Consider the following 27,614-nt stretch of genomic DNA (forward strand, 5'->3'; position numbering starts at 1 on the left):
GAATCTCCTGTCAGAAATGTGGAATTCCCTCCTTTCGTAAGAAAAAAGATTCAAACTGTGGGAGGTTGCCAGCCCTTGGAAGATCTAGCTCAGATGTCTTTTACATGTCCTTTTAGGTATTTTGTTGGAACATGGTGATCTAGGCTGGTTTTCACATTTGATGGATCATCTGAGGCTTCAGTTATCCTCGTTTGTCTGGTAACCAATTTTCAATCCATATTACTATATTCTTTCCAATCTCATCCACTCTAATTTTGTTTAATAATCTCTGTGTGGGACCCTTTAAATCCCTTCTAAAATCAAAATAAAGTCTATCCACTGGTTCTCTTTTATCTAGTCCATTAGTAGCATCTCTTCTTTAAAAAGTCTAAGGGTTTATGAAACATTATTGCTCATTCTGAAATCTATATTGAATTTTCCAATTTTTACCACTGTTTCTAAACATCCAGCTATCACATTAATCATAGTCAGTTCTAACATTTTCCCTGTTAAACTTTCAGGTTTGTTGTTATCCAAACACTCGCCCTCCTCTTGTAAATAATGGGGTTACATTTGCTCCTTTCCACACTATAGGAACCTTTACAGCAATTAAAGAATTTTTAAATATGACTAATAATTCACTATGTCTACCGCCACCTCCTTTGCTGCTCTGGGATATAGCTTATCTTGTCCATGGAATTTATCAATTTTCAACCCATATATATTTTCAAGTGCTATTTCTTTTTTAATATCAATTACTGTTAGTTCTTCAATTTCACAAGTCTCTTGGTTGCCTCGTATTTCTGAGCGATTTTCAGTATCTTCCTCCATGAAGATAAGGTATGTCACTGTTAGCACAAGGTATTATTATCAATATTCCCTCTAAGCTGCATGGCTCCGATGGCACATGCACAAGATAATTGCTGTTGGCACATGAATCACAGCAATTATGACCACAATTGAGCATTGGAGGTCTGTGCAGCTAGTAAGAAAATGAGAGGGAATGTTGCTTATTGCCTGCAGTACTTCTATGTGGAATACTGTCTTTTGATATTGTCAGTGGTCAAGGACAGGAATGTGTAACTGCAAGTGAAACAAGATTGGGAGCAATTGAAGACCTAGTACAGTGACGGGTAATTGACACCATTCTCTACAGCAAAGTGTAAGTGTTCACATTGCTGTGTTGCTTCACTGGAGAATTTGCTCAGAGTTGGAAAGAAGCTTGCAGTATGATGGGAAAATCCCAGTGGGCATGGTCCATTTCAGTACCACCAAGATAGAACTAGAAAAGAGGTTCTGTATGAGGAGTTAGGCACCACATTAAAAAGCAAGATCTTGAAAATTCTATCAGAGATAATGGGAACTGCAGATGCTGGAGAATCCAAGATAACAATGTGTGGAGCTGGATGAACACAGCAGGCCAAGCAGCACCTTAGGAGCACAAAGCTGACATTTTGGGCCTAATCCCTTCATCAGAAGAGGGGAATGGAGATAGGGTTCTGAAATAAATAGGGAGAGAGAGGGAGGCAGATCAAGCGGACAAGGGAGTCACGGAGAGAGTGGTCCCTCCCAAAAGCAGACAAGGTTGGGGATGGAAAAATGTCTTTGGTGGTGAGGTCGGATTGTAGATGGCGGAAGTGTTGGAGGATGATGCGTTGGATCCGGAGGTTGGTGGCGTGGTATGTGAGGATGAGGGGGATTCTCTTTTGGCGGTTATTGCGGGGACTGGGTGTGAGGGGTGAGTTGCGGGAAATGCGGGAGACACGGTCGAGGGCATTCTTGACCGGTGGGGGGGGGGGGGGGGAGTTGCGGTCCTTGAAGAACGAGGACATCTGGGATGTGCGGGAGTGAAATGCTTCATCCTGGGAGCAGATGCGGCGGAGGCGAAGGAATTGGGAATAGGGGATGGAATTTTTGCAGGAACGTGGGTGGGAGGAGGTGTATTCCAGGTAGCTATGCGAGTTGGTGGGCTTGAAATGGATATTGGTTTCTAGGTGGTTGCCTGAGATAGAGACAAAGAGGTCCAAGAAGGTGAGGGATGTGTTGGAGATGGTCCAGGTGAGCTTGAGGTTGGGGTGGAAGGTGTTGGTGATTTGGATGAACTGTTCGAGCTCCTGTTCAAGTAACAGAGGAAGAGGTGGGGTTTATGGCCAGTGTAGGTACGGAAGACGGATTGTTCCATGTAACCTACAAAGAGGCAGGCCTAGGTTGGGCCCATGTGGGTACCCATGGCCACCCCCTTTGCCTGTAGGCAGTCCGACTCCCACAGCTACCTAGAATACAGCTCCTTCCACCCACCTTCCTGAAAAAATGCCATCCCCTATTCCCAATTCCTTTGACTCCACCATATCTGCTCCCAGGATGAGGCATTCCACTCCTGTGCATCTCAGATGTCCTCATTCTTCAAGGACCACAACTCCCCTCCCCCCCCCCCGCCCCTGCCACAGTGGTTGAGAACGCCCTGGACCGTGTCTCCCGCATTTCCCGCTACTTATCCCTCACACCCCGTCCCCGCAATAACTGCCAAAAGAGAATCCCCCTCATTCTCACATACCACCCCACCAACCTCTGGATCCAACACATCATCCTCTGACACTTTCACCATCTACAATCCGACACCACCACCCAAGACAATTTTCCGTCCCCACCCTTGTCTGCCTTCAGGAAAGACCACTCTCCGGGAATCTCTTGTCCGCTTCACACTCCCCTCCAACCCCACCACCTTCCCCTGCAACCACAGGAAGTATTACACCTGCCCCCACACCTCCTCCCTCACACACATCCCAGGCCCCAAGATGACTTTCCACATCAAGCAGATGTTCACCTGCACATCTGCCAATGTGGTATACTGCATCCACTGTACCTGTTGTGGCCTCCCCTACATCGGGGAAACCAAGCGGAGGCTTGGGGACCGCTTTGCAGAACACCTACGCTCGGTTCGCAATAAACAACTGCACCTCCCAGTCGCGAACCATTTCAATTCCCCCTCCCATTCCTTAGACGACATATCCATTCTGGGCTTCCTGCAGTGCCACAATGATGCCACCTGAAGGTTGCAGGAACAGCAACTCATATTCCGCTTGGGAATCCTGCAGCCCAATGGTATCAATGTGGATTTCACAAGCTTCAAAATCTCCCCTCCCCCCACTGCATCCCAAAACCAGCCCAGCTCATCCCCGCCTGCCTAACCTGTCCTTCCTCTCACCTACCCCCTCTTCCCACCTCAAGCCACACCTCCATTTCCTCCTTCTAACCTCATCCCGCCCCCTTGATCTGTCCGTACTCCGCAGACTGACCTATCCCCTCCTTACCTATACTCACCTCTACAGGCTCCATCCCAGCCCCTTTAACTTTTCTGTCTCCTCTCCACCAATCGTATCCTATATCCATCTTCGATCTGCCTCCCTCTTCTCCCTATTTATTTCAGAATCCTCTCCCCGTCCCCCTTTTCTGATGAAGGGTCTAGGCCCAAAATGTCAGCTTTGTGCTCCTAAGATGCTGCTTGCTTAGCCAGCTGTGTTCATCCAGCTCCACACTTTGTTACCTTGAAAATTCTGTCTGTATTATTACCTAAGTTGCATGCAAATTGGCATAGAGTAATTAAGCTTTAAGAGATGAATATGCGACTCAGATTCACAAAGTAAATTCCTATTCATGGACCATTAACATCAGTACTGGGAAAAGTGGGAGCTGTTCAGTTCGGACAGTCTACACCTGAACTATAGTGAAGCCAGTGTTCTCGCAAACTACATTAATAGGGAAGTAGATAACAAAGTGTGGAGCTGGATGAACACAGCAGGCCAAGCAGCATCTCAGGAGCACAAAAGCTGACATTTTGGGCCTAGACCCTTCATGCTGCTTGGCCTGCTGTGTTCATCCAGCTCCACACTTTGTTATCTTGGATTTTCCAGCATCTGCAGTTCCCATTATCACTTAATAGGGAAGTAGACAGAGTTTGAAACTGTACAGTAGAGACAAGGGATCACATGTGAAAAGATGTGGCATAACAAAGAGTAGTAGTATGGAAAATTCAGATCAGAGAATAGCAGGAAGGGACAGAGAAAAAAAACCTCGGAATAAAGCAACAATCAAGACTAGGAGTTACAAAGATAAGAAAAATACAAAACCAGGAGCTCTGTATCTGAATGTGTATATAACAAAATAAACAAATTGATAGTGCACAGTGAAGTAAATAAATCTAATCTGATAGACGTTATGAAGACATGGCTATAACAAGGATTGGGTCCTGAATATTGAAGGCTATGTTACAATCAAGATTAGAAACCTAGTTAAAGGGAAAGGGGTGGTACTGTTAATCAAGGATGGCATTAGTGACCTCGAATTAGGATATCAGGATGTAGAAATAGTTTGGGTGGAGATGAGGAAGAGTAAAGGAAAGATGTCACCAGTGGGAGTAATATACATGCCCTTTATCAATGACCACAATGTGGGACGAAGTGTACAAGAAATGTTGGGTGCTTGTGATCAAGGAACAATAATTATGGGTGACCTCGATCTACATATATAAAGTAGAAAGATCAGATTGACAGCAGCCTGGTGACAAGTTCATAGAACGCTTTTGAAATAATTTCTTAGTGTAGCAGTTTCTGGAAGTGATCTACAAACAGGTTATGTTAAAGTGGATATTGTACAATTTGATAGGGTTAGTCAATGACATCAGGGTAAAGACACCCCTATGTAGCAGTGACCACAGTATAATTGACTTTTACATCCGGCTTGAAAGAAAAAACAGAGGTTCTAAAACTTGTATTTTAAACCTAAATAAAGGCAACTATTAGGGCATAAAGCTGAGTTAGATGGCATGAACTGGCATACTAAGCTAAGGGATAGATGGATAGACCTGCAGTGGCAGACATTTAAGGGACAATTTCAGAATGCTCAATAAGTTTATTCCTACTTCAAAGGAAAACAATTATAGTAAGGTCCTATCAAGTCTAGTTAATTAAATAAGTTAGGGAAAACATCAGCATTGAGGAGAAAATTTACAAATGCGCAAAGATGAGGGCTAAGCCTAATGATTGGTCAGAAAAAAAGCAAACAACAAAAATGACGGTGCATCCTGTGACAATGAATTAATTTTGGGTTTTATTTCCCCTCCAATATTTATTCCAACTCAACTTCAGATATAGAGATTCTGTATCAAATGTCCAACCTGTGATTTTGGGTGCCACCTGTAACGTTTTTACAATCATAACTCCCCCTTCATTACAATCAGGAGTATCTCTCAAGCAATTTTCCTCAACTGTGACCAGAGGGAGCTAGATTCTAAGTCAGGTAATTTAAGCCCACCGAATGCAATTAGCACCCCTCACCCCATCCAAAAGGAAGAAAGGCTGTCAATGGTGTTACATTTCTCTCGATAGACCAAAATACAATTGTATAGCTAGATTGTAACTTCTATGGATGTTGTAAGGGTTGAAGTGAAACTCCTCAGAAAATATTCCCCCTCCAAAGGGAATAGAAGTTAGGTTTATTGAATGTTTGATACAGAAGATTACCTGAGACAATTTAAATCTTAACAGAAATTTACTATAAGAAAACTTGACATTTTAATGATAATGCAAAGAATATAGGTCACAATGTTAAATATCTTGAAAACTTAAGTAGTTCTTATTTCTACTCAAGCATCCAAAACTCAACCTGTCCTCACTACAAATGCAAGGCTGCCAAAGAAAGCAGAGGTATCCATCAAGGTAATGTTACCTTGTTCCCATAGACCCACTTGGTTCAGAAGATTCTGCAGTACAGGTGACTGGCAGCAAACATTATCTATAATGAACATACATTATATTTATAATTAATGGTTTTTTTGGTGTTGATTTATTTAGAAGTATGGGAAATGATAATTTGCTCAATCATAGGCCATCCCTAATCATTATTCCATATTAGGTGTGAGAGTCTTCTCACTATTTTTAAATTTATTCTTTAAAAATCAGGGCTGTGAAACAGTCACCATTGATCAATTATTTGCTCAAGGTACAGTGTTCAGAAAGATAAAAAGACTTGGAGCCGAATATTCCTTTATCTAGACAGTAGCTATACTTATCTGAAATAGCAATGCACGGTCATGTATGCATCATCACAAGGATCCCTTTTTTTGGTATATGCAATCTCACAGGAATTGTTGTGAAGCAAGATGTCTGGTCATTTTTTACCTTCAAAGAATTTACCTTACTTGCTTCCTATAAAGTAACAACTTTTTATTTCCATCCAATAGTTAGCCCTTACTCCGTCCTGTTTCACACACAAGTATTGAACTTATTCCCTTTTTCTCTTTTCATCACAAACAGCTGCTGAGATAGCTGTACTCAGGTCAATTTGCTTATTTGAAGTTACATGGTCTCTTAACTGTAATCCAATTACCTAAATCATTTCACAAATGTTTAATTTTATCTGTTGGAATGCTGCATGCAATTCTGGTCTCCCTGCTTTTGGAAGGATTTTGTGAAACTTGGAAGGGTTCTGCAAAGATTTACCAGGACATTGCTAGGGTTGGAGGGTTTGAGCTACAGGGAGAGACTGAATAGGCTGGGGCTATTTTCTCTGGAGCGTTGGAGGCTGACGAGTGACTTTGGTTTATAAAATCATGAGGGGCCTGGATAGGGTAGATCGACAAGGTATTTTCCCTGGGGTGGGGGAGTCCAAAACTACAGGGCATGGTATAAAGGTGAAATGGTGAATGCTGGTACAATTACAATGTTTAAAAAGGCATCTGGATGGGTATCTGAATAGGAAGGGTTTAGAGGGATATGGGCCAAATGCTGGCAAATGGGACTTGAGTTATTTAGAATGTCTGGTTGGCATGGACGAGTTGGACTGAAGGGTCTGTTTCTGTGATGTATATCTCTATGACTCTATATAGAGAGCCGGGTGGCCGGTCAGTTTGTTCTTCTTAAGCATGAAAATAAGATGTTAAATACAGGAGGAATACCGGATTCACCCAACTGATAAAAGATGACAATGATCCTTATCACATGAATACTATTAGATACCAGGATAAGAGAACACTCAAAGACCAAGAAATGAAACATGTTTACTGATAAACCTTTAGTAAGGATTTTTTTCCAAAAAAAAAGGAACGCTTAAGTGACTATTCATATAGCTGTATAAAATATCAAAAAATTGACTAGATTAAAGCTTACAACTTCATAACAGAATATTCAAATAACTAAGGAAAAATGTTTAATACAGCATCACATGAAAGCAGGAGGAACCTATACAGAAGATTAACATATTTTTGCTAAGTGGGAGGAATCCAAAAAAAATCTCTCACTGAACTTGCAGAAGTATAAAGGACCCTAAGATAAAATTTTCTCTAAAGTATGGGTGGGGTGTTGGGGATGACAGAGAGGCTTGCAGTTGTGGTGAGGGAAACAGGGAATGCTACAAAAGTTGGGTGAGAACGGAGAAGAAACCTGCAAAGGGGATTGGAAAAGAGGGGAGGGACTGAATGAAATGTGAAAGAAAGACAACAAAGGAATACTCAGTTAACAGGTGACAGGAAAACTTAAGCCTGCCAATGAATTGCTTGCAAACAAGTATAAAATCTCTGCTTTAAGACTGCTTTTGTTCAAGTGGTCATTTATAGGGAAATATGCAGATCATGCCATTACAATGAATGTTATTGATTGTTAAACTTAATTTTAGGATTGAACTAACAGATGCAGGAAATAGGGTACGGTAAGTCTCTGATTAAAATTCTCCAGCAACTTGGAGAATTTGTGGTGGATGTGTGTTAGCCATGACCTCAACAACTTGAAATTTTGCACAGAGCAATGGCTTTTTGTGTGGTAGTGTGCATCACCTATGCCTGTAATCTTGCACCTATCTCAATACTATATTTTTGAGAAGCAATTTTGTTGCACTGTTTAAAATTAATGGAGCATTGACGAGCAGAATTTGAAGAATTCCTCAATGACATACAAAACCAGTTACTCCCACATGTTGGCACAAGTACTGAAGACAATGTTTACTTTTATATATAATCACACACATTGTCTAAATGCGTTAATTAAAAAAAAGCCATAGAATGTCTTAAAATTACTTGAAAGAAAAATTGTGCTCCTGATTCCTACTACAAAAGATGCACTAATATCTCAAAGCATGCTTTTTATGGACCATTACCAACATCACCCACCCAAGAAATTCCACATCTGGTTACATTGCATTTCCTCTTGTTCATCTTAAAATATGTTCCTCCACAGTTGTCAGCTTTAAATTGCATCCACATGTTCACCAAATGCACTGCCTGATCCTCAAGAGTTCATAATACTTCCAAGCTCTGTCTGCAAATTTTGAAATTGTTGTGTGTACATCTATGCCAAAGAAACTAAAACCAATCAGGAAAAACAATGATCCTCGTACTTGCTTGTTGAACAATGTTTCTGTCCAGAAACAACTGTGTCTGCGTGGGTTTCCTCCCATAGTCCAAAGATGTGCAGGTTAGGTGGTTTGGCTATGCTAAATTGCCCATAGTGACTAGGGTGGGGAAAATGCAGGGAGAGGGTAGGGCATGGGTCTGGGTGGGATGCTTTCAGAGGATCAGTGTGGATTCAGTAGGCTGAATGGCCTGCTTCCACACCTTGGGGATTCTACAATTACAACAACTATAATACTGTCAACAAGCCCCCAATTAATTCACATAAAAGCCCAAGCGAGTCATATATATTTTACCTGTGATTAAACTGCATCAGTTTAAATTAATTAAGTTAGCATTAAGTAACTTCATTTTTCCCCCAATTTACTGTTTTAAAACAGTTTTCTGAAAGAGGTTAAATTGACCGGTTTGTGTTTATAGAGTTTATGCTTGCACCTTTTCTTGAACCACAATCTAACATTTGCAATTCTACAGTCCTCTAGCATCAAAAGATGTTTGGAGGATTCTGGCTCTACCTCCACAATTTCCCTAAGACCATAAGACACAGGAGTGGAAGTAAGGCCATTCGGCCCATCGAGTCCACTCTGCCATTTAAATCATGGCTGATGGGCATTTCAACTCCACTTCCCTGCACTCTCCACGTAGCTCTTGATTCCTTCTGAGATCAGGAATTTATCGATCTCTGTCCTGAAGGCATTTAATGTCCTGGCCTCGACTGCACTCCATGGCAATGAATTCCAAAAGCCCACCACTCTCTGGCTGAAGAAATGTCTCATTTCCATTTTAAATATACCCCCTCTAATTCTACGGCTGTGCCCACGGGTCCTAGTCTTCCCACCTAACGGGAACAACTTCCCAGCGTCCACACTTTCTAAGCCATACATTATCTTGTAAGTTTCTATTAGATCTCCCTTCATCCTTCTAAACTCTAAGGAATACAATCCCAGGATTCTTAGCCATTCATCATACATTAAACTTACTAATCCAGGGATCATCTGTGAGAATCTCCGCTGGACACGCTCCAGTGCCAGTATGTCCTTCCTGAGGTGTGGGGCCCAAAATTGGGGCCTAACTGGAGCTTTATAAAGTCTCAGAATCACATCACTGCTTTTAGATTCCAACCCTCTTGAGATAAACGACAACATTACATTCACTTTCTTAATCACAGACTCTACCTGCAAGTTAACTTTCAGAGAATCCTGGACCAACACTCCCAGACTTTGTCCTTCTGCTTTACAAATTTTCTCGCCATTTAGAAAATAGTCCATGCCTGTATTCTTTTTTCCAAAGTGCAAAACCTCGCACTTCCGTACCTATTTACTTCAGCATCTTTCAATAGATCCCATCCGGTCCTTGTGACAGCATCCTTTCTATACCTCTATGAAGTTCAGCCCACCTAAGTGGCCGCGAAATTCAAATGTTTCATTCTAACTAGCAAAAATAATCATAATGCTGTAGAAATATTATAATACTGCCTCCCAGACGAGTGTTACTTGCTAGTCTGACTGAGTTTTCTTGCAACAGATTTGAAATATCCCAATCGTGTACAAAAAGTGTTATACCCAATCCACAACTTTGCTGTAGAAGATTTAATGTTCATGACAATTCCACTTCAAGCTGTCATGTTTTAGCTAGAAAGATGGCTTCAAATTACATTCCTGAAATTTTCCAGAATAGTCTGAATTTTAAAAATTGTTTCGTGCTCAATAATCTGGCAAACTGCCCAACTTCCCAAAGATAATTTTATTTTGAAAACTACATGTTCATTACAGTACTTTTTAAAATCACATTCCAGGTGATTCTCTCCTGATAAAATCCTAGGCAAGCCTTATAGCAATTTTTTCTAAGAATTAATAAATGGAAATATAATAAAGCCATTATGGAATCTGACAATTCTAAAAGAGAATATTTCCAAATCTTAAAGCGATAATAACAAAATGTTAACATTTTTCCCCGATCATGTGATAATTGCTATACAGTCCAGTAAAAGTAGATATTAGGACAGGTCTTTTTGTCAATGCCCAACAAATCTTACTTGGGCCTTTTTGATTAAGAAACAAGGATTCATTGCTTGAGGACTCAATTTGTCCAAGACCAACATTTAAAATAAAAGCATAAACAGATATCACATTTCAAATATTAGACATCAAAGGAGGAGTAATAACTGTGAAAAAGGAAAGTAAATTCAATCAACAATGTTTGCACTTTACCTTCAATTACATGCAGCGGTTTGAATTACATTTATTGTCAAGTTCTCAAACTTTGTACAATTTTACGTCTCAATCAATTTAACAAAATCCCAAGGGATCAGCATGTTTAATTCATTTGTCTTGTAGTCATAGACAATAACCTTTCAAAAAACATCTTTCATTCTGATGCGTCATTCTGTAGATGATGCAATATCATTCTGATCTGGCTTGTAAACGGGTTGGTTTCATTGTAATTATTTGTTTTTATTGCATCCAACTTCTTAATATATTCAGCAGGCAATCCACTCTGTTTTGCACCTGTACAGATTACCTGCAAAACATTTTGAGTAAATAAGTGAGAAAGCATCTGTTTAAACTAAGTTGTTATAAGAAATGGAATGCTATGATAATTAATTTTTCACTGAGTTAATTTTTAAACAACATGTATGTTCTGAAGAGTATATAATTTACAAGTGACTTGATCTCAAAAACAAATTTCCCACTAAACTGCGCAGGCTGCTATTTGGCAGCCCATCTGCATTTTCAAAACCTACCTCTTTATAAAGTGGAGACGGCAGGGCAGAATGAAAGTTATTCATTTGGTAGGTCCAACACAACACTTCTTCTCCTGTATTTTCTCGTTGAATGTTAACTTGTATTGGACTGTATAGTCCTATTTTTACACCTTCTTGACTGTTGGGGAGGTAAGGGAAAAACATATCAGATGTTCAGTCCCTGCGTGTTGTCTGATCACCGCTAATCACCCAACCAACCATTTCAACTTCAAAAAAGGTTCAGAAATAAAATAGACCAGAAACCATCACTGGCTATGGCAAACATTTTTTCACAGGTGATGGGAGTAGATTTATATTTTTGATAGAACACTAAATGGTGATAAGGTTGATTCTATCCAAGGATTATAGGATAGAAAAGAGGTCTTAGTCTGTTTTACCCTTGTGGACCTGATGTAATAGCGAAACCGTAAATTAGCTTCAATTCAAACAATTTCCTCATCATTAAAGCTTCCCACCAGCCTTACCATATAGATGATTCTGATAGTTAAATTTCAAGCACAATACCAAAAGAAAACAAACTGTTGTTGGAATTAAAATAGGACAACTTCTGGAAAGGATTCACATACCTTCATATTTATTTAGTGTATGAGACTGATATTTTTCACTTTTTAAACTGAAGAGCAGAAAGATTACATTTGAAAAAATCCCATCCAACAAAACAAGTTTATGGAAGGAATTACCATTTCTGTACTGAGTATTTCTATTTTCACGACTTATACATTCATGAACAGTCCCTCAAACAGTTTACAGAAGTTCCCAAGTTATCCAGAGTACAGATTCGCAGATTCCTCGCGCCGTTCTTTCCCAGCAAATGGCACTGCATCATTGCAAACTATGTATCTACAATCAGACAGCCTGCCAACTTCCTCTTCTAGTGTAACTGAGCATGAAAAAGACCATCCAGTTTGATAAGCCTGCTTAAAATAATGGGCTGAATCTTTGACACCCTTCGTATTATTCTATCCCTACCTTGCCAGATGCCATTACCAGATCTGCTTACCACTCAACAGATATCAGCCAAAAGACATGCATGCCTTGCACCCAGACCCCCTTTAAAAGCTCACTGTGCACCTGAACAAGCACTACAGAATTGCCCTACAAATTTCTTTACATTTGCCCAACATGGCAGATAGGGAAAAATTGATGCCCTCCTTTATAGACAAGACTGGAGGGGGGGGGGGGCTGAAGGATGGCTGGTTACAGTCAAGACTTTCCCTTCCACCTAGATCAGCAGTGGCAGCCAGGACAGGTCAGTGGTTGCCACTGTGCAGAAGTCAATGAATTCTCAGATCTACAGCAATACCCAGCAAACAAGATTTGCCAGTGCAAGTGTTCCTATCTTCTGTCTGATACCTTTTACTCTCTCTCTACTTCTGCTACTGTACCCACATCCCACAGAAGCTCTCCACCATTCTCACTGTTCTCCTACACCAAATGTCCCCACACACTTTCAGCTACCCCAACTCCCATACTATAATCCTGCATGCTGTTTGTACTGCCTACTCACTCACTTGGCACCTCTCCCTACCTGCACCCAAGTATAGGCTTTGCCACCACTTTAATATCCCTTAATACGTGCCTCTCTCTCATTCCAAGAGGAATGAGTCCACAATAGGGCAAAAAGAGCCAAGATGATGATGGGCATGTAAATGAAGTTTCTCCATCCTAAGCATAATTCCTACAAGTTATTACTGTACCCTCTGAAGTTTACACATCCTTCCCATTTATAAAGCCCAGGATCTAGTTTGCCTTTTTAACTATTTTCCCAATCTGCTGTCTTCAATGATGTGTCAATATACCCTCCAGTTAATTTCAGTTCCTCTTATGAATTGTGCCCACTGTTGCCTTTTCTAGTTCTTCCAACAGAATGTACCATTTCACACTTTTTGCATTAGAATTTCACCCGATATATATATATCCACCTGCTTTTACCAGCATGTATATTTCCTTTTGAAGTCCATCCCTTGCACAATTCACAATACTTGCAGAGAGTTTGACTTCATATATTTGGAAATTGTGCTGGCCTCACTCATTTCTAGGTCCGTATTATACATAGAGATAGACAGGGTTCCCAGTTTATTTGTGAAGGAGTTGTATTTTACAGATTCATACCAGCTTTTCCCAATCAATGCACATTTGTGCATGTGACTTAATTTTGGCCCAGGCACTAGTGCTTTGATTTCAGCTGATGTTGCCACTGGGCAAGTAAAATCCCAGAATGGAAAATGGCCTGATATTTTTGAAATTTAACATGGTGGACTTTTACTGAAACACAAGCACACAGAGCTTTGGATTCAGTTTTAAAAGACAGAAGTTTATTACACAAAAGAATTAAAATAAAATATCTATAAAGAATGATTTGTTGACTCAAAAACTTGCAGATCCCACAAGAGTTCTATTAACTTCTTTATTTTAGCTTAGCCGGAGAGAGATCTGGAGTCAACACCAGACTAACAGTCAAGGTCTCACTTGGTGGACTCTCGTCGGACCTCTGTGTAGAGCATAAAAGCAGTACATTTTATAGCCCTCATGTGTGTGATTAACATACATATTTCTCTACCCGACATGACTAAATGTTATCACATCCCGTACTGTTCACAAGCGTCATAAGGAGATAAGCAGTGCAGTTATTCAAGGGAATATTGTTAGAGGAAGCAGGCCCAGCCATGGGGAGAACAGCTGCAACCTTCAACTTGTTCCAAACACAGGCACACATTCCAAAATTTATGGTACATTGTTATTTCAGCAAAACGTCTAACTATTGCTTCCCCAATACTTTATCGTTCTCTCCTTTTTGATGATTGTATGATCACACAGAATATTCCTGAAGTCAAAAACTACAGCAATTGGATCAGTGGCCACAAGCACCTTAAAAACAAGAATGCAGGCAAATACAATAACTATTATAATCCCAAAATGTAACATGCCCCCAATATTCCCAAAAACCCATGAAGGTCATTACCAACACCTCAGATTTTCTGGACTTCTTGGGTAATGTGCTTGGAGAAGTCGGTAATATTGGTTGATTCGTCAGGAATAGTACAACAATCCTTCCCTATAATGGCACACATCCCGCCTTTCTCTGCCAGCATAAAGTCTAGGGCCATTCGATTTTGTAAGACTGTTTGCCGCATTACAACCATTTCAGCAGATTACTCAGTTACCTGCTTCTGAGTATCGGTCAACGCTCCCGCTGTATTGTTACCTAGTACCTCCAGGGCAGCCGCTAAATTGATTACTTCCCTAGAAGATTGGGCAGTTCCATAAAGGGGAGAAAGGATCATCTAGAAAACTTTCCCTTTCAGCAGTTTCCTTGTGTTGTCGACTCCAACGAGGATGTTCCGTGGGGTGACTCAATTTGTAAGTGAGGGACCAAATATGCTAAGTAACACCAACCCTTCCAAGGGCGGCCGTGGGATTTAGTGATTCCGCCACTGTCTGCTTTCTCTCCTGGCAACCAGGTGTAGGCCCGGTTCCTGCACGCCCAATAAGTTCCATTTAGAGGTTGTGCAAGTGCAATACTCTTTTACATAGGAGCTGTATCCTGCATCATGAGGCGCACTCAGAGCATGGCTAAAGTAACTGGTAGCATTCGATGGATCTTTAGGAAGGGACACTATCAAGGCAGTCACTAACTTCTTGGGATCTGAGGGGGCTCTTCTTGCTCTCCACCCTTCAAAACAACATAGCTGACAATCACTACTATGTTGATATTGTGAGCAGTTGACCGCACTAGCATTGGTGGAAGCCGAAAAAGTCTGTATTGAAGCTACTTCACTGGCATTGAGGGGGCAATAGACATGGGAATCATAGCCTCACCGTGCTGGGGAATCTCAGCACATACCCAACATGCTCCCTGCTCTACCAGTTTGGCATAAACATGACAGAGGGACAGAAACGTGTTGGCCCGAAATCCTTCTGTCCTCAGAGTAAAATCCCCCAAAGTGACCAGAGTCACAATTATCCAACGCATTTTTTTCCTTAATTTTTCCCTATTCCTTCACTGACTCATTTACAGTCGGTTCTACAAATCCAGCAGGGTTGTCCTTGCACTTTCACAGCCATGGGGGTGGTCAGCAGCACCCGATATGGTCATTTCCACCTTGGTTCCAAATTTCACCAGTCCCAGTTCTTAATCAGGAAGAAAGCTCCAGGGTCTACAGTAGGGTAGTCTCCTTTAGACAGATTGTCACCCTCTTGATAGGCTTGGTGTACCTATAAATGTAAACTTTGGAGAGTTTTGGTTAACTTTTCCGCCCCAGAGTGTGCATATCCAATTTTTCAGGAAGGGAAGGTCGGACTATCCCAAGTCCCCATGGGGTCCGCATGGGGTTCCCATAGACAATCTCAGCAGGAGATAACCCTGTTTTACCCGAGGGGGTAACTCTCACATGGAATAGCGCCAAAGGTAGGACCTTCAACCAGTTCAGTCCAGTTAACTGTGTTAACTGGGCCAACTTACTATTTAGAGTGCCGTTTGCTCATTCCACTATTCTGGCGGCTTTTGGATGGAGAGTGCAGTGGAACTGTAGCTTTATAGCCAGCTCCTTGCAGATCTCGTTTACTCTAGCTACAAAAAGTGTGGTCCATTGGCCAAGCTTATCATTTCTGGAAGTCCATAACAGGAAATTATTTCCCTCAACAACATTTTTACCACTGTTGTAGCAGTATTGTAAGTCATTGGGATGGCTTCGATCCATCCACTAAATACAGCTACTATTACTAAACAATACTTATTACAATGTACTCTAGGTAGTTCTATAAAATCAAGTTGTAGACAAGCAAAAGGCCCACGACAAGGGGATGGTTCCAGAACCACTGGGCATCCCTCTTCCAGCATTCGTCTTTTTACAAATTAAACATGCTTTTGCTCATCTCTCAGCTGCTTTCTGGAAATCTGGGTGCCACCAGGTTTGTAATAAAGTATTAACCATTCCCTCCTTGCCCAAGTGTGTACAATTATGCACATAATCAACTAAGATTGGTAGGAGCAAAGGAGGAACAAAAACACTTGTCCCGCAGGGGTCACCCATAGCTTAGTTTGAGGGTCAAGGTAGCACCCCATTTGAGTCCATAGTTTGTGCTCGTCAGCAGGGACGTCTCCTTGTAATTTCTGTATCTCACCCAGGTCTGGCATACCAGTCCCTACACTGTTCCTAACCAGGTTTTGCTGGGAATCCAATGAAACCAGAAGTACGGGGAATAAGGCTGCTTAGCAGCAGCATCTACCTGCTCATTGCGTTGGGAGACTGCATCTATTGCACTGGCGTGAGCCGAACATTTGATTTCCACTAGACTGGCTGACAAAAAAAAAACAACACATACAGACCAAATACTGAACTACAGGAGCAACCATCCCAACACCCACAAACGTAGCTGCATTAGAACATTATTCCAACGAGCCACCACACAATGCAGCACAAAGGAACTATGCAGAGCAGAGGAAAATCACCTATACAGCGTATTCAAAAAGAACGGGTACCCTATGAACACAGTCCGCCGATTTCTCAGCAACAAACCCAAACAAACAGACAAAACGGGCTCACAAACCATAACCACGCTCCCCTACATCAAAGACATTTCCGAAATGACTGCCAGACTACTCGGACCCCTTGGCATCAAGGTAGCCCACAAACCCACCAACACACTAAAACAGCAGCTAATGAACTTAAAAGACCCTATACAGGCAACAAATAAAACGAACATCATCTACAAAATACCTTGCAAGAACTGTGACAAACACTACATTGGACAAACTGGCAGGAAGCTAGCCAACAGGATACATGAACATCAACTAGCCACAAAACGACATGACCCACTATCACTCGTATCCTTACATACAGATAAGGAAGGACACCACTTTGATTGGGACAACACATCCATCCTAGGACAAGCCAAGCAGAGACATGCACGAGAATTCCTAGAAGCATGGCATTCCAACCGGAATTCCATCAACAAACACATTGGCTGCAAGTCAATCTACCATCCCCTGAGAAAAAGAACAGGAAATGACATCACCAACCCAAGAAAACCTAACCAGATAAATAGAAAGCGGGACATAACACCAGCGCTTCGTCGGAGTTTCAAAAGCCACTTCCTCTATAATCTCAGAATCGCTGGCAACTGCATATCCTGAAGAATGCTGTCCCGTGGGTGCAACAAAAGGAGCTTCTGTCTACATTGAGGATTAATTCTGCATTTAGAAGTGGCAGGTCAGCCAAATCCTCACAAGCAGTGGTACAAAGAGGATTTCTCAATAGGCAATCATGCTCAGGGGAGGAGAGGTGTCGTAGTGGCTCTGCCAAAAACGTAGCAGGATTCAAGGTGGTGCAGTGGGAGCAGGTAAGTAGCGGACTGTTGAGAAGGGCTGCCTCATTTATTTTAACAAGCCTGAGTTAAATGATAGGTCTGCTGCGAAGTGAGAAGTTCAACAACAGAATGTGGAGTCAGAACCACAACTGGTTGATGTAGGGTTATATTGGAGGCAGCTGATATGAGAACATATATTGCTCGAAGTACCTATGAGCAGGGAGAGAATCCAGCTGCCACAGGGTCAAGCTTAGTCAAATAATATACTTCTGGTTGCTTTCTATCACTGTGCACTTGGGTAAGAATAGCAGTGGCGCAACCGTCTTTAATGGTGACATATAACTGGAACAGTCGGTCGTACAAAGGTCAACCTAAGGCTGGGGCTTTCAGGAGGCCGTTTTCAATTCAGTTAATGAGGTCAACTGTTCAGTTGTTAATGTAAAGCTGGGCATTGGAGGACGTTAATGGGGTGACTAGGCGGGTATGGATAGCAATATTCGGTATCCATTGTCTACAGAAATTCAACAGCCCGAGAAAGGCACGCATCTGCTTAGGGGTTGTAGGCGGTGGAGTATTGGCAATGGGTCATATTTGATCCTCTTTTAATTTCTGTTCTTCTGCTGTGAGTACAGCAGTCAGAAACTTAACTTCATCTTGGCAGGATTTTACCTTGTGGGGTGGGATGACATATCCTACGGAGTGCAAGAAGTTCAGTAATACCGTGGTATCAGTTTCGCAGCTGGATATGCACTGGCAACAAAGAAATCATCCACATACTGTACTACTGTTGATTCCTGTGGTAGTTCCAGGGTCCATAATTGTTTCTGGAGGGTCTGCGAAAACAATGCGGGGGAGTGGACAAAAACCCTGGGGGCAGCCAGGTCCAAGTATACTGCTGGCCTTGGTAAGTAAAGGCATACAGGTACTTAGAGTCAGGGTGTAGCGGTATGGTGAAAAAAAGCATGTTGTAGATCAATTACTGTAAACACACAGGCATCGGCAGGTATGCAACTTAAAACAGTCTCTGGATTTGGAACAAGATGTGCAAGGGTGCAACAATCTCATCTACCTTCCTCAGATCTTGTACTAGTCACCAGTCCTTTCATCCTGGATTGGGAATGAGACATATGGGAGTGTTGCAAGGAGACTTGCATCGGCCTAGAATCCCTTGTTCCAGAAAAGAACTTAAAAGATTTCATACCCCTTCTTCTGCTTCTGGCTTTAAGGGGTACTGGGGAATTGAGGGGACAGTCTGATTGTCCTTCAATTTCATCTGCACAGGTGCACAAGGAGTATAACCAACTTCATTTCTGGAGGCAACCCATAATTGGGGCTCTATATCTTTTGTCTGGTCCATACTGGAAATATGGTGGATTAGTTTTCTGACATTGTGGTGGTTGCCTCCAGTATTTCAAGCGTCCCTCAGAAAATCCCTGCCATATTCCCCTGGTGTCTGAGGCGAGTCGAGTTAAGGCGTAGGCCAGCAGTCCCAAGTCTTTAGGTATATACCCGGAGTTTACAGTTCGGGTTATATGTGGAACTACCAATCCTGTTTATCGCCAAAAATAGTTTGGTATCTGAGCAAGGTAAAACATAGAACATTATAGTGCCAGACAGGCCCTTCAGCCGACGATGTTGCGCCAACGTGTGAAACCAATCTGAAGCCCATCTAACCTACATTATTCCGTTATCATCCATATGTTTATCTAATGACCATTTAAATGCCCTTAAAGCTGTAAGCAGAGCCTTCCTTACCTTCCACCTCTCCAATAACTGAAACAGGGAATTCCATGCCCTGGAATGGCACATAGTACTGGCTATCTTTGGTGGAACACCCAGTGGAATCATAAACAGTCACATGGGGATCCGGTGTTGGGAAGAGCGGCACAAAGGTTGATTGTTCAACATTTAGTCCCCACCACTGGTGAACTGCGAACTTTTGGGGGGGGGGGGGGGGGGTCCTGTATTCGACCAGGCAGTCCCAAAGTTATACCTTCATCTGTACAGATAATTTCAACTCCTAATGGGCAAAGCAGATCCCGTCCTGCTAAATTACATCCGAGCTTAGCTGTCACAGTAAAGGGGATATTACAGCATTGTCCACAATACTCAACTGATAATGGCACGGTTTGGGGATATATACATTCCAGTCCTTCAAATCCAGATAAGGCTACAGTGGTGCCCAATAGCTGGAATCCTTTCTCCTTCACTATTTCCTGTGAGAGGGTGGAATGAATTGTCCCCATATCAATCATAAACGGAATTGGAATTCCAGCCACTTGCAGCGTAATACACGGTTCCTGATGGGGGGACGTACTGCCAACTGGGAAGTTCCGGCCTTGGGGTCAGGCACAAGGGTTGTTGGTGGTGAATTGGGTCCACTGCAGGCCCCTCAATTGTCCGCTTGGTTTTTAGCGATAAGGACACTTTGCTCTCCAGTGGCCATATCTCCCACAGTTAAAACAAGGACCTCCCGGTCCCCCTTTCCAGGGTCTCCTCAGGAAAGGGTTATTCCACTGTGGTCGCTGGGCAGGCATCTGAGGTAGTTTCCACCCCGTGGGTATCCCAGTCCCAATCAACCATGTCAGGGTGGGCACAGAGGGGGTAGGGATCATGAGGTCGCTGGACATATTCGATTTTTACCTGTAACTTGGCTCGTGGTTTGGGTTAAGATACATAGAAGCAAAATCCCGTTTCACCCCAACACCATTAAATTATCGTCATTCAAAAATAGAGGTAAATCTTTCCCTCTCTTTCTGTGATTTGATTTTACTGCCTCCACTCAGTTCCAGTTCAGTGAGGTCTCAGGACAGTTTTCATGACCGCTCACCCAACAGAGCTGAGACTCAAATCAATCTTGTGACTAAACACAATTCTAATCACTGCAATAATAATCAGATGTCAATAATTGCTCAAACTGCATGGTTTCACTGAAGTAACCTATTTCTTTATGTGCCCTGAACAATCTCCTTTCTCTAGGAGAAATTGGACTTGCTTCTGACCCCATTTAAGTCTCCTTTGAATTGCCCAAAAAGCTTTTGAACCAAATTACAAGATAGATGATAACAACCCTTGTAATCAAATCAATCTAGCATTAATTGCTATTTGAAGAGGAGTGTTTCAAAATTTGATCACCTATTCACAAAATTCACGCAAATCTTTAAACTCTTTCTCCTCATCCTAAACTTCCCCAACCATTGGAAACTCTCCATCCAAGGCCAACATACCCCTCCCATGATGTGGTGCCCAAATCACACTGTACTCCAAATGTGACCAACCAGATTTTGTATAACTGTCACATAACAACCATTGTTTTGTATTCTAATTCTCTCGATGTAAAGGCCAACATTCTGTTAGCCTTTCTGATTTTCTTTTTGTACATTCTCATATGGTTTTAACTGTATGTACCGGACCTCTTCTCTCCTCCACAACAATATAGTCTTTTGTTGAGGTCTTTAGACGGAAGCACAAGTAGAACCTGGCATCGTCACAATAGTAATCAGAAATTAAAGCAGATAAACAACAGATAAATTAGTAGGTTCTACTGTCAGTTGAGTAAACGAATGCCTTTTGCTCAGATATACATAATGGCGTTTTTATATAAAGCCCAGAAAATAAATGGAAGCTGCAGCTTAAAAGATGAAAACCTTCCCTTTAGACACTTTTATCACTACTTGGACAGCTGCAATGAATCCTCTACAAAAGGAAAGATAATTTTGGCTAACTGCTCCTTGGATAGAGAACTGCGTCATGCAAATCAAGTTTATCCACTGCAACATGCACTTATACACCATGGTCAATATAGCCGTGTTTTAAGAATACTTGTAACCTGTCCTAAATAAAGGATAAATTGATTCCTAGGCATAAGCATGTCTGTATCAAAGACGGAACCCAAATCATATTTTAAAACAAGACTGCATCGGATAGGCCATCATTTATTAATCTCCAAAGAAATTTTTTTTAAATATACCAAAGAATTGCAGACACTGGAAAACAAACAAAAACAAATGCTGGCAAAATTCAGCAGATTGTGGGAGGATCTGTGGGGAGAAAGCAGAGTTAGTGTTTGGGGTCTGGTGAACTGTCTTCAGAAAAGAACTTTTTGTCTGAAAATACTGACTAGATATACAAGACAATACTTGCTCATCTAAAGATGGCCGATCAGCAGATTCCAATTGCCATATAACGCCCCATACAACATCTTCAGGACTTGAGATAACAGTAGCAACACCTCCTCCCCATGCGCTCTCTTGCAAATCAGGGAAACCAAATGCAAGCTTATAGCCCTGGGGAGGGAAAAAAAAAGTTGAATGAGTGTAAAAAAATGGGAATTCCACACCTGAACCACAAGGTGGCATGATAGCAGTGGTTATCAGTCCTGCCTCACAGTTCCACTGACCCAGGTTCAATCTGACTGTGTGGAGATTGCACATTTTCTCTCTGTCTACATGGTTTCCTGCTGGGTCCTTCAGGTTCCTCCCACAGTCCAAGGATGTGCAGGTTTGGTGGATTGGTCATGGTAAATGTAGGGTTACAGGGAAAGGGATGCTTTTCAGACAGACAGTCAGTGCAGAGCTGGGATTCTATGATTATAATGCACAGGGATTCTATGATTATAATGCACAGTTGCTAAACATACTTTTTTAAAACTGTCACAAATCAAATAACCAAAGAAGCTATGAAGTGAAAAGACAAAAAAGCATGAAGAAAAAGATCAATATGGCCATATCTTCCAATCTGTTTGTTCAGATTCAAGAACTTTTGCTTGCCGATGGATGAGCTTGTCACACTCTAATCACATAATAATCACAGAACCTTAATGCTGACTGTCTTCAAATGAGTCAAAATACTTGATCTGCACCACAACCAAAATCCCATTGAATACAGTAGGAACATAATACATGCATGTGCTTTGAACTACATTTTTATTTAGGCACTGCTTGATGTTTGTTTAATGAGCTCTAGAGCCATTTGGAATTCTTCAGTTTCTGACCTTACCATTTGCTCAGGTGTTGATCTTCTGGAGCAATGAAAACACTGAACACACACTAATCCATCTACCCAGACACACAGCCGTCCACTGAATGGCATCCACAATCTAGTTGCCTTTATCCAGCTTCAATTGTCATAATCTATCCTCCACAATACAGAAATAAAGAATTCTACCTTGGCAAGTTACTGAATAATTTCTTTGATGATCAGTGTGGGACTGTGAGGTACCTTCCAAGTTTTACTGAGATTCTTTGAGTCTATGCACACTTTCAGTTCACTAGTGCCTTGGACTGGAAGAGTTAACCCTTCCTTGATTATTCTCCTCTTTTCTAGCTCTTTGATCTTGTCTTTTAGACTGACATTGACCAGAGCTGGAACACTCCCCGGGAGACAGTGGAGGTGCTATCACTTTGACGCACCCAGAAATAGAGTTAAAGGCTGCAGTTCACATTATTTTGCTGTTTCTTACAACGGCTGCTCCGTTTACAGCTTTCAAGATGCACACTATTTCAGCTGTTCCCTTCTGACACTACCTTCCTTTTGTCAACTTCTAATGGTCCTTCTTTCTCAATTACGAGAGGACATGCGATTACTACAAGGCAGTGTACAATTATTCTTATAAATGCATTTCTCATGTCACAACCATCCAATCCAGGTTAGTCCAGGCCACAGTGCTGTATTGTCCTCTACAAATCAAGGATCACTGCAAACTCACCCACAGTCTGGCTTTGCTGTCAACTGATAGAGGGCTGCATTTACCCCTCCCATAGGTGGACAGTAATGGGCCCTGTCCCAGCACGAAGCAAAATCCAATGCCTCATACAAGCGTAGGCTGGAGTTTGCACCTTTGCTGCTCTGTTTTGGCTTCAGCGCCAGGACAGTTATCCCCCAGATCATGAGTGCTTTTAAAGGTATTCCCCAATTCAGAACAGCACAACTGTCAGAGCTCTAAGCTGACAGTTTGGAGCATTTGTCAGGGCTGAAATCTCCAATACAAACCAGATTCATCACAGTTGCCCCTGTTGGAAAGGAAAGCTGAACCCGTTTGATAATTAAAATCTAAACACAATCCCCCAGTCTGTTACAAACCGTAAGAACTCCAGGTGCTGTAAATCAGGAACAGAAACAGAAGTAGCTGGTAAAACATCCGTTAAGAAAAAAAGTAGGGTTAACATTTTCGGGTCTAGTGACCCTTCCTCAGAACAGAAGTTTTCCAGCTACTTCTGTTTTTGCCCCGTTTGTTATGGCGGGAGTAGAGGTCCGCATCTAATAATTAAACGCGAAACACCCAGAGAAGCTCATCTCACCTTGCCTAATCTGTTACGCTGTTATGGAGAAGGGGAGGTTAAATGATAGAAAATCCCTGATGTTCACTTTATAAGTAACAAGTAACAGTTTATTTAACTCTAACAGTCAACAAATCAACAAAACTACTAACAAATCAAATAACTTTCCCAAACTCCCAACTATTCCCTAACTGAACAAAATTCAACTGGTATGCTATTCCAAAAAAATACAAATCCCACTTACATAAACCAAGCAACAAGAAAAAATTAAACTAAAACTTTGTCTCTCAAAGTCCATACAGAACGTCTCTTCTGGAAATGTTCTGCCTTCTCCACTATCTCTCCAGTCATAAATGCCTTTCTTCTGCTAATCCTGCTGTCAGAGATGGTCTCTGTGAAGACTCTTATCCATAAAAGATACCACAGTACTTCTAGCTAAGATGGTGTATTCTTAGAGAGCTTAGCGGTTTCTTGACAGAGCTAGGTGTTTATTTCTTAGATGGTGCTTTGCACTCTTAGAGATTTTCAAAAACCCTCTCCCTGTCTTGGACATTGGCTTTCAATCATTAAATGTTTTGTTTAAATTAATTGGCTGATTCCAGCTAGTTATTAAAACAAGCCTAAGGTTTCAAATCACACAGCCAATTGATTATGTTTCCATTTTAGAACTGGCTGCATATCTAAGCTACATGCAGACACTCTGTATAAATCTCTATGCTTAGAAAAGGATTTTGTCTCGAAAGGAACCACACACTCTACACAACTTCGTAACAACCTACTCAGTGAGACATGGTGCAGGTTCTGCTGCAGGCCAAGTTTGGAAATATTCTCCCTGCACCAGAACTAAATAACGCTGTGAACAAAAAGCCAAATCCTTCATCAGATGTACTGAGATTAAGGCAAAAATGAACTTCTTCCCAACTGTTAAAGTCTTTCTTCTTCGTAAAAGCCTCTATTAGCAAGTGCTATTTTACCTTCAGCAGCTCTGAAGTTTGCAACATTTACCTTTTAAAAGGTTTTGCTCTAGTAATTTCTTACAGCAGGAGGCTCTGGAGGTCAACTCTGAACAGGTTAAGATATCCTCATCTTTTGCCTTTAAAAATCTGTTATGTGGTATGGGAAGGGAGCTGATAAAGAGGATTAGTCATGATCATGATGAATGGTAAAGTGGGTTTGATTGACCAAATGGCCCACAATTGTTCCCACCACCCAGCCCGGTGATTCTTCAACGGAATACTCCGTTTCTTGTTTTTTTATTTCGGATCTCTAGCATCGCAACTCTTATTTCGGTTCACCGTTAACGAAAACAAAAGTGGTGTGCTCCCGCCGCACCATAAGATCAGAGTGAATACCCCGGTCAGTAGCGGTGACAGTGGAGGAGGGAGGCAGCCATGCCTTGTTCACTTACCCTCAAGTAGCCCACAGCGATCTGCACGGCTGAAGGATTCTGAAGCTGCAACCGTTTCCGCAGCAAATTACTTCCATAACCGAAGTAACGGAAGGAATCTCCCTCACCGACTGGAACGTGAATCTGCTCCGTGCCGTTGGGAGGCACCGTCATGACGGTGAGAAGCTTTCCGCCGCAGATCGTGGACACCAACGTCAAGGACAACCGACTCAACGCGACAACCAACAGTCACGCTACAGCCGCCTCGGCTAATCGTCACGGCCTCGGGCGTCTTCGTGCCAGTGCGCATGCTCCAAAGGCGGGGGCCGGTTAGTGGGAGGTGCTCGATTCTTCTCTGGCGGCGGTAACAGTTGAGGCTTCAAGGCCGCGGCCAACACAGTGCCCATGACCGCCGGCTGAGATGGCGGAGGACAGCCGAGCGAGTGCTCATGAACGGCGGCACTATCGGCGCAAGCGTCACGCGGCGGAAGAAAAGGAGCCGGAGAGGAGGAAGAAAAAACGGCTGCACCAAGAAGTGAAAAAGCTCAAACATGTCGAGACCTTGTAAGGCTGGAAGAACGAAAAAATAAAACCGTGGATGAGAGCGAGAGATAGTGATAGTAGGAACTACCGATGCTGAAGAATCTAGAGATAACAAGGTGTAGAGCTGGATGAACACAGCAGGCCGAGCAGGAAAGCTAACATTTCGGGTGGAGACTCTTCTGCAGAAATGGGGGAGGGGAGAGGATTCTGAAATAAATACGGAGAGGGGGGAGGTGGAAAGAAGATGGATGAAGGGTCTAGGCCCGAAACGTCAGCTTTTGTGCTCCTGAGATGCTGCTTGGTCTGCTGTGTTCATCCAGCCTCACATTTTATTATCTTGGAATTCTCCAGCATCTGCAGTTCCCATTATCTCTGGATAAAGGAGAAGATAGGTGGAGAGGAGCCAGACAGGTAAAAGAGGCGGGGATGGAGCCAGTAAAGGTGAGTGGAGGTAGGGAGGGGATAGGTCGATCCAGGGAGGAGGTACAGGTCAAGCAGGCGGGATGAGGTTAGTAGGTAGGAGATGGTGTGGTGCTTGAGTTGGGAGGAGGGGATAGGTTGGGGGTGGGGGGCAGAAGGACAGGTTAGGGAGGTGGGATGAGGTTAGTAGGTAGGAGATAGGGGTGGGGCTTGAGAGGAGGGAATGGGTGGGAGGAAGAACAGATTAGGGAGGCGGGGACAAGCTTGCCTGATTTTGGGGTGTGGTTGGGGGAGGGGAGATTTTGAAGCTTGTGAAGACCACATTGGTACCTTTGGGCTGCAGGGTTCCTGCAGCCTTTGGGTGGCATAATTGTGGCAACGTAGGAGGCCCAGGATGGACATGTTGTCCAAGGAGTGGGAGGTTGTGTTGAAATGGTTCACAACTGGGAGATGTAGCTGTTTTTTGTGAACTGAGCATAGGTGTGGGTGGTCTCCTGGACGTTGTTGGGGAGTTCCTGGACCAAGGGGGAGAAAATGGAGTCAAGATAAGTGGATAAAACGGTGTACAGCTGGATGAACGCAGCAGGCCAAGCAGCATCAGAGGAGCAGGAAAGCTGACATTTCGGACCGAGACCTTTCTTCAGAAATCTGTTCCTGCTATCTTGAGATAAGTGGAGATGTGTTCGGTGGGGCAGGAGCAGGCAGAGACAATGGGTCGACAAGGGCAGTCAAGTTTGTGGATTTTGGGAAGGAGATAGAAACGGGCAGTGCGGGTTTGGGGAACATTGAGGTTAGAGGCTGTGGGTGGGAGGTCACCTGAAGTGATGAGGTTGTGGATGGTCTGGGAGATGACGGTTTGGTGGTTGGGGGTGGGATCATGATCAAGGGGGTGGTAGGAGGAGGTGTCAGGGAGTTGGCGTCTGGCCTCAGCAAAGTAGAGGTCAGTGTGCCATACTACAACTGCGCCTCCCTTGTTCGTGAGGGTTTTATGGTGAGGTTAGGATTGCAGCGGAAGGCTGCCCATTCTGTTGGGGAGAGGTTGGAGTGGATGCGAGGGATGGCGAGGGTGAGGTGATTGACGCCTCGATGGCAGTTTGATATGACGAAGTCGAGGGAGTGGTGGGTCCAGGAGAAGTGATCAATAGAGGGAGGGTTAGGCTCACAATTAAAGAAGTAAACGTGGAGGTTGAGGTGGCAGAAAAACTGTTCAATGTCCAAATGTGAGTTGTATTCGTCGATGTTTGGGTGGAGGAGGACAAAGGTGAGTCCCTGAGGACTGACCATTCGTCCTCAGTAAGGGGGAAGTCTGGGGGGATGGTGAAGACACGCAGGGCTAAATGCTGCTGTCTCCTCTAGAGCTGGAGAGAGAGAGACGCGTATTTGTCTCACCGTGTGTCTGGCCCAGAAGTCAAAACATTGACTTTGCTTTTTTGCCACAGATGCTGCCAGGCTTGCTAAGTTTCTGCTTTTGTGACCCTGATTCTCTCTCCCTCGGTGCTGACAGCTGCCCAGATTCCCTTCGCAGGCTTGTGAGCG

General features: G+C 42.8%; 2 protein-coding genes across 3 annotated transcripts in view; one reads left to right on the forward strand and one right to left on the reverse strand.

The window, feature by feature from the left end:
• Window positions 1–10,101: 10,101 nt before the first annotated feature.
• ggcta (gamma-glutamylcyclotransferase a) lies at window positions 10,102–25,410 on the reverse strand. Its single transcript, XM_048562646.2, has 4 exons — window positions 25,137–25,410; window positions 21,594–21,736; window positions 11,121–11,259; window positions 10,102–10,897 (listed from the first exon to the last, which is right to left on the reverse strand). Exons 1-4 carry the CDS (start codon window positions 25,287–25,289, stop codon window positions 10,745–10,747), a joined length of 588 nt encoding a protein of 195 aa, XP_048418603.1. The 5' UTR covers window positions 25,290–25,410; the 3' UTR covers window positions 10,102–10,744.
• Window positions 25,364–27,614, forward strand: part of rp9 (RP9 pre-mRNA splicing factor) — a 33,930-nt gene continuing 31,679 nt past the window's right edge. The window contains exon 1 of one of the 2 annotated variants that reach the window (XM_048562625.2): window positions 25,364–25,679. In XM_048562625.2, the coding sequence (XP_048418582.1) occupies window positions 25,537–25,679 (143 nt within the window). In that variant the 5' untranslated portion in view covers window positions 25,364–25,536. The remainder of the gene's footprint in view (window positions 25,680–27,614) is intronic. The other variant, XM_048562615.2, reaches the window with a different exon arrangement.

Source organism: Stegostoma tigrinum, chromosome 2 (genome assembly GCF_030684315.1).
Source record: "Stegostoma tigrinum isolate sSteTig4 chromosome 2, sSteTig4.hap1, whole genome shotgun sequence".
NCBI classification, from domain to species: Eukaryota; Metazoa; Chordata; class Chondrichthyes; order Orectolobiformes; family Stegostomatidae; genus Stegostoma; species Stegostoma tigrinum.

Coding starts and splice junctions, on each gene's coding strand:
- ggcta (XM_048562646.2), bottom strand. CDS start 25,289: ATGACGGTGCCTCCCAACGGCACGGAGCAGATTCACGTTCCAGTCGGT. Junction 11,260..21,593: donor GATCGGCCATCTTTAGATGA/GCAAGTATTGTC, acceptor CCTCCCCAACAG/TCAAGAAGGTGTAAAAATAG. Junction 10,898..11,120: donor CGTCTCCACTTTATAAAGAG/GTAGGTTTTGAA, acceptor AATGTTTTGCAG/GTAATCTGTACAGGTGCAAA.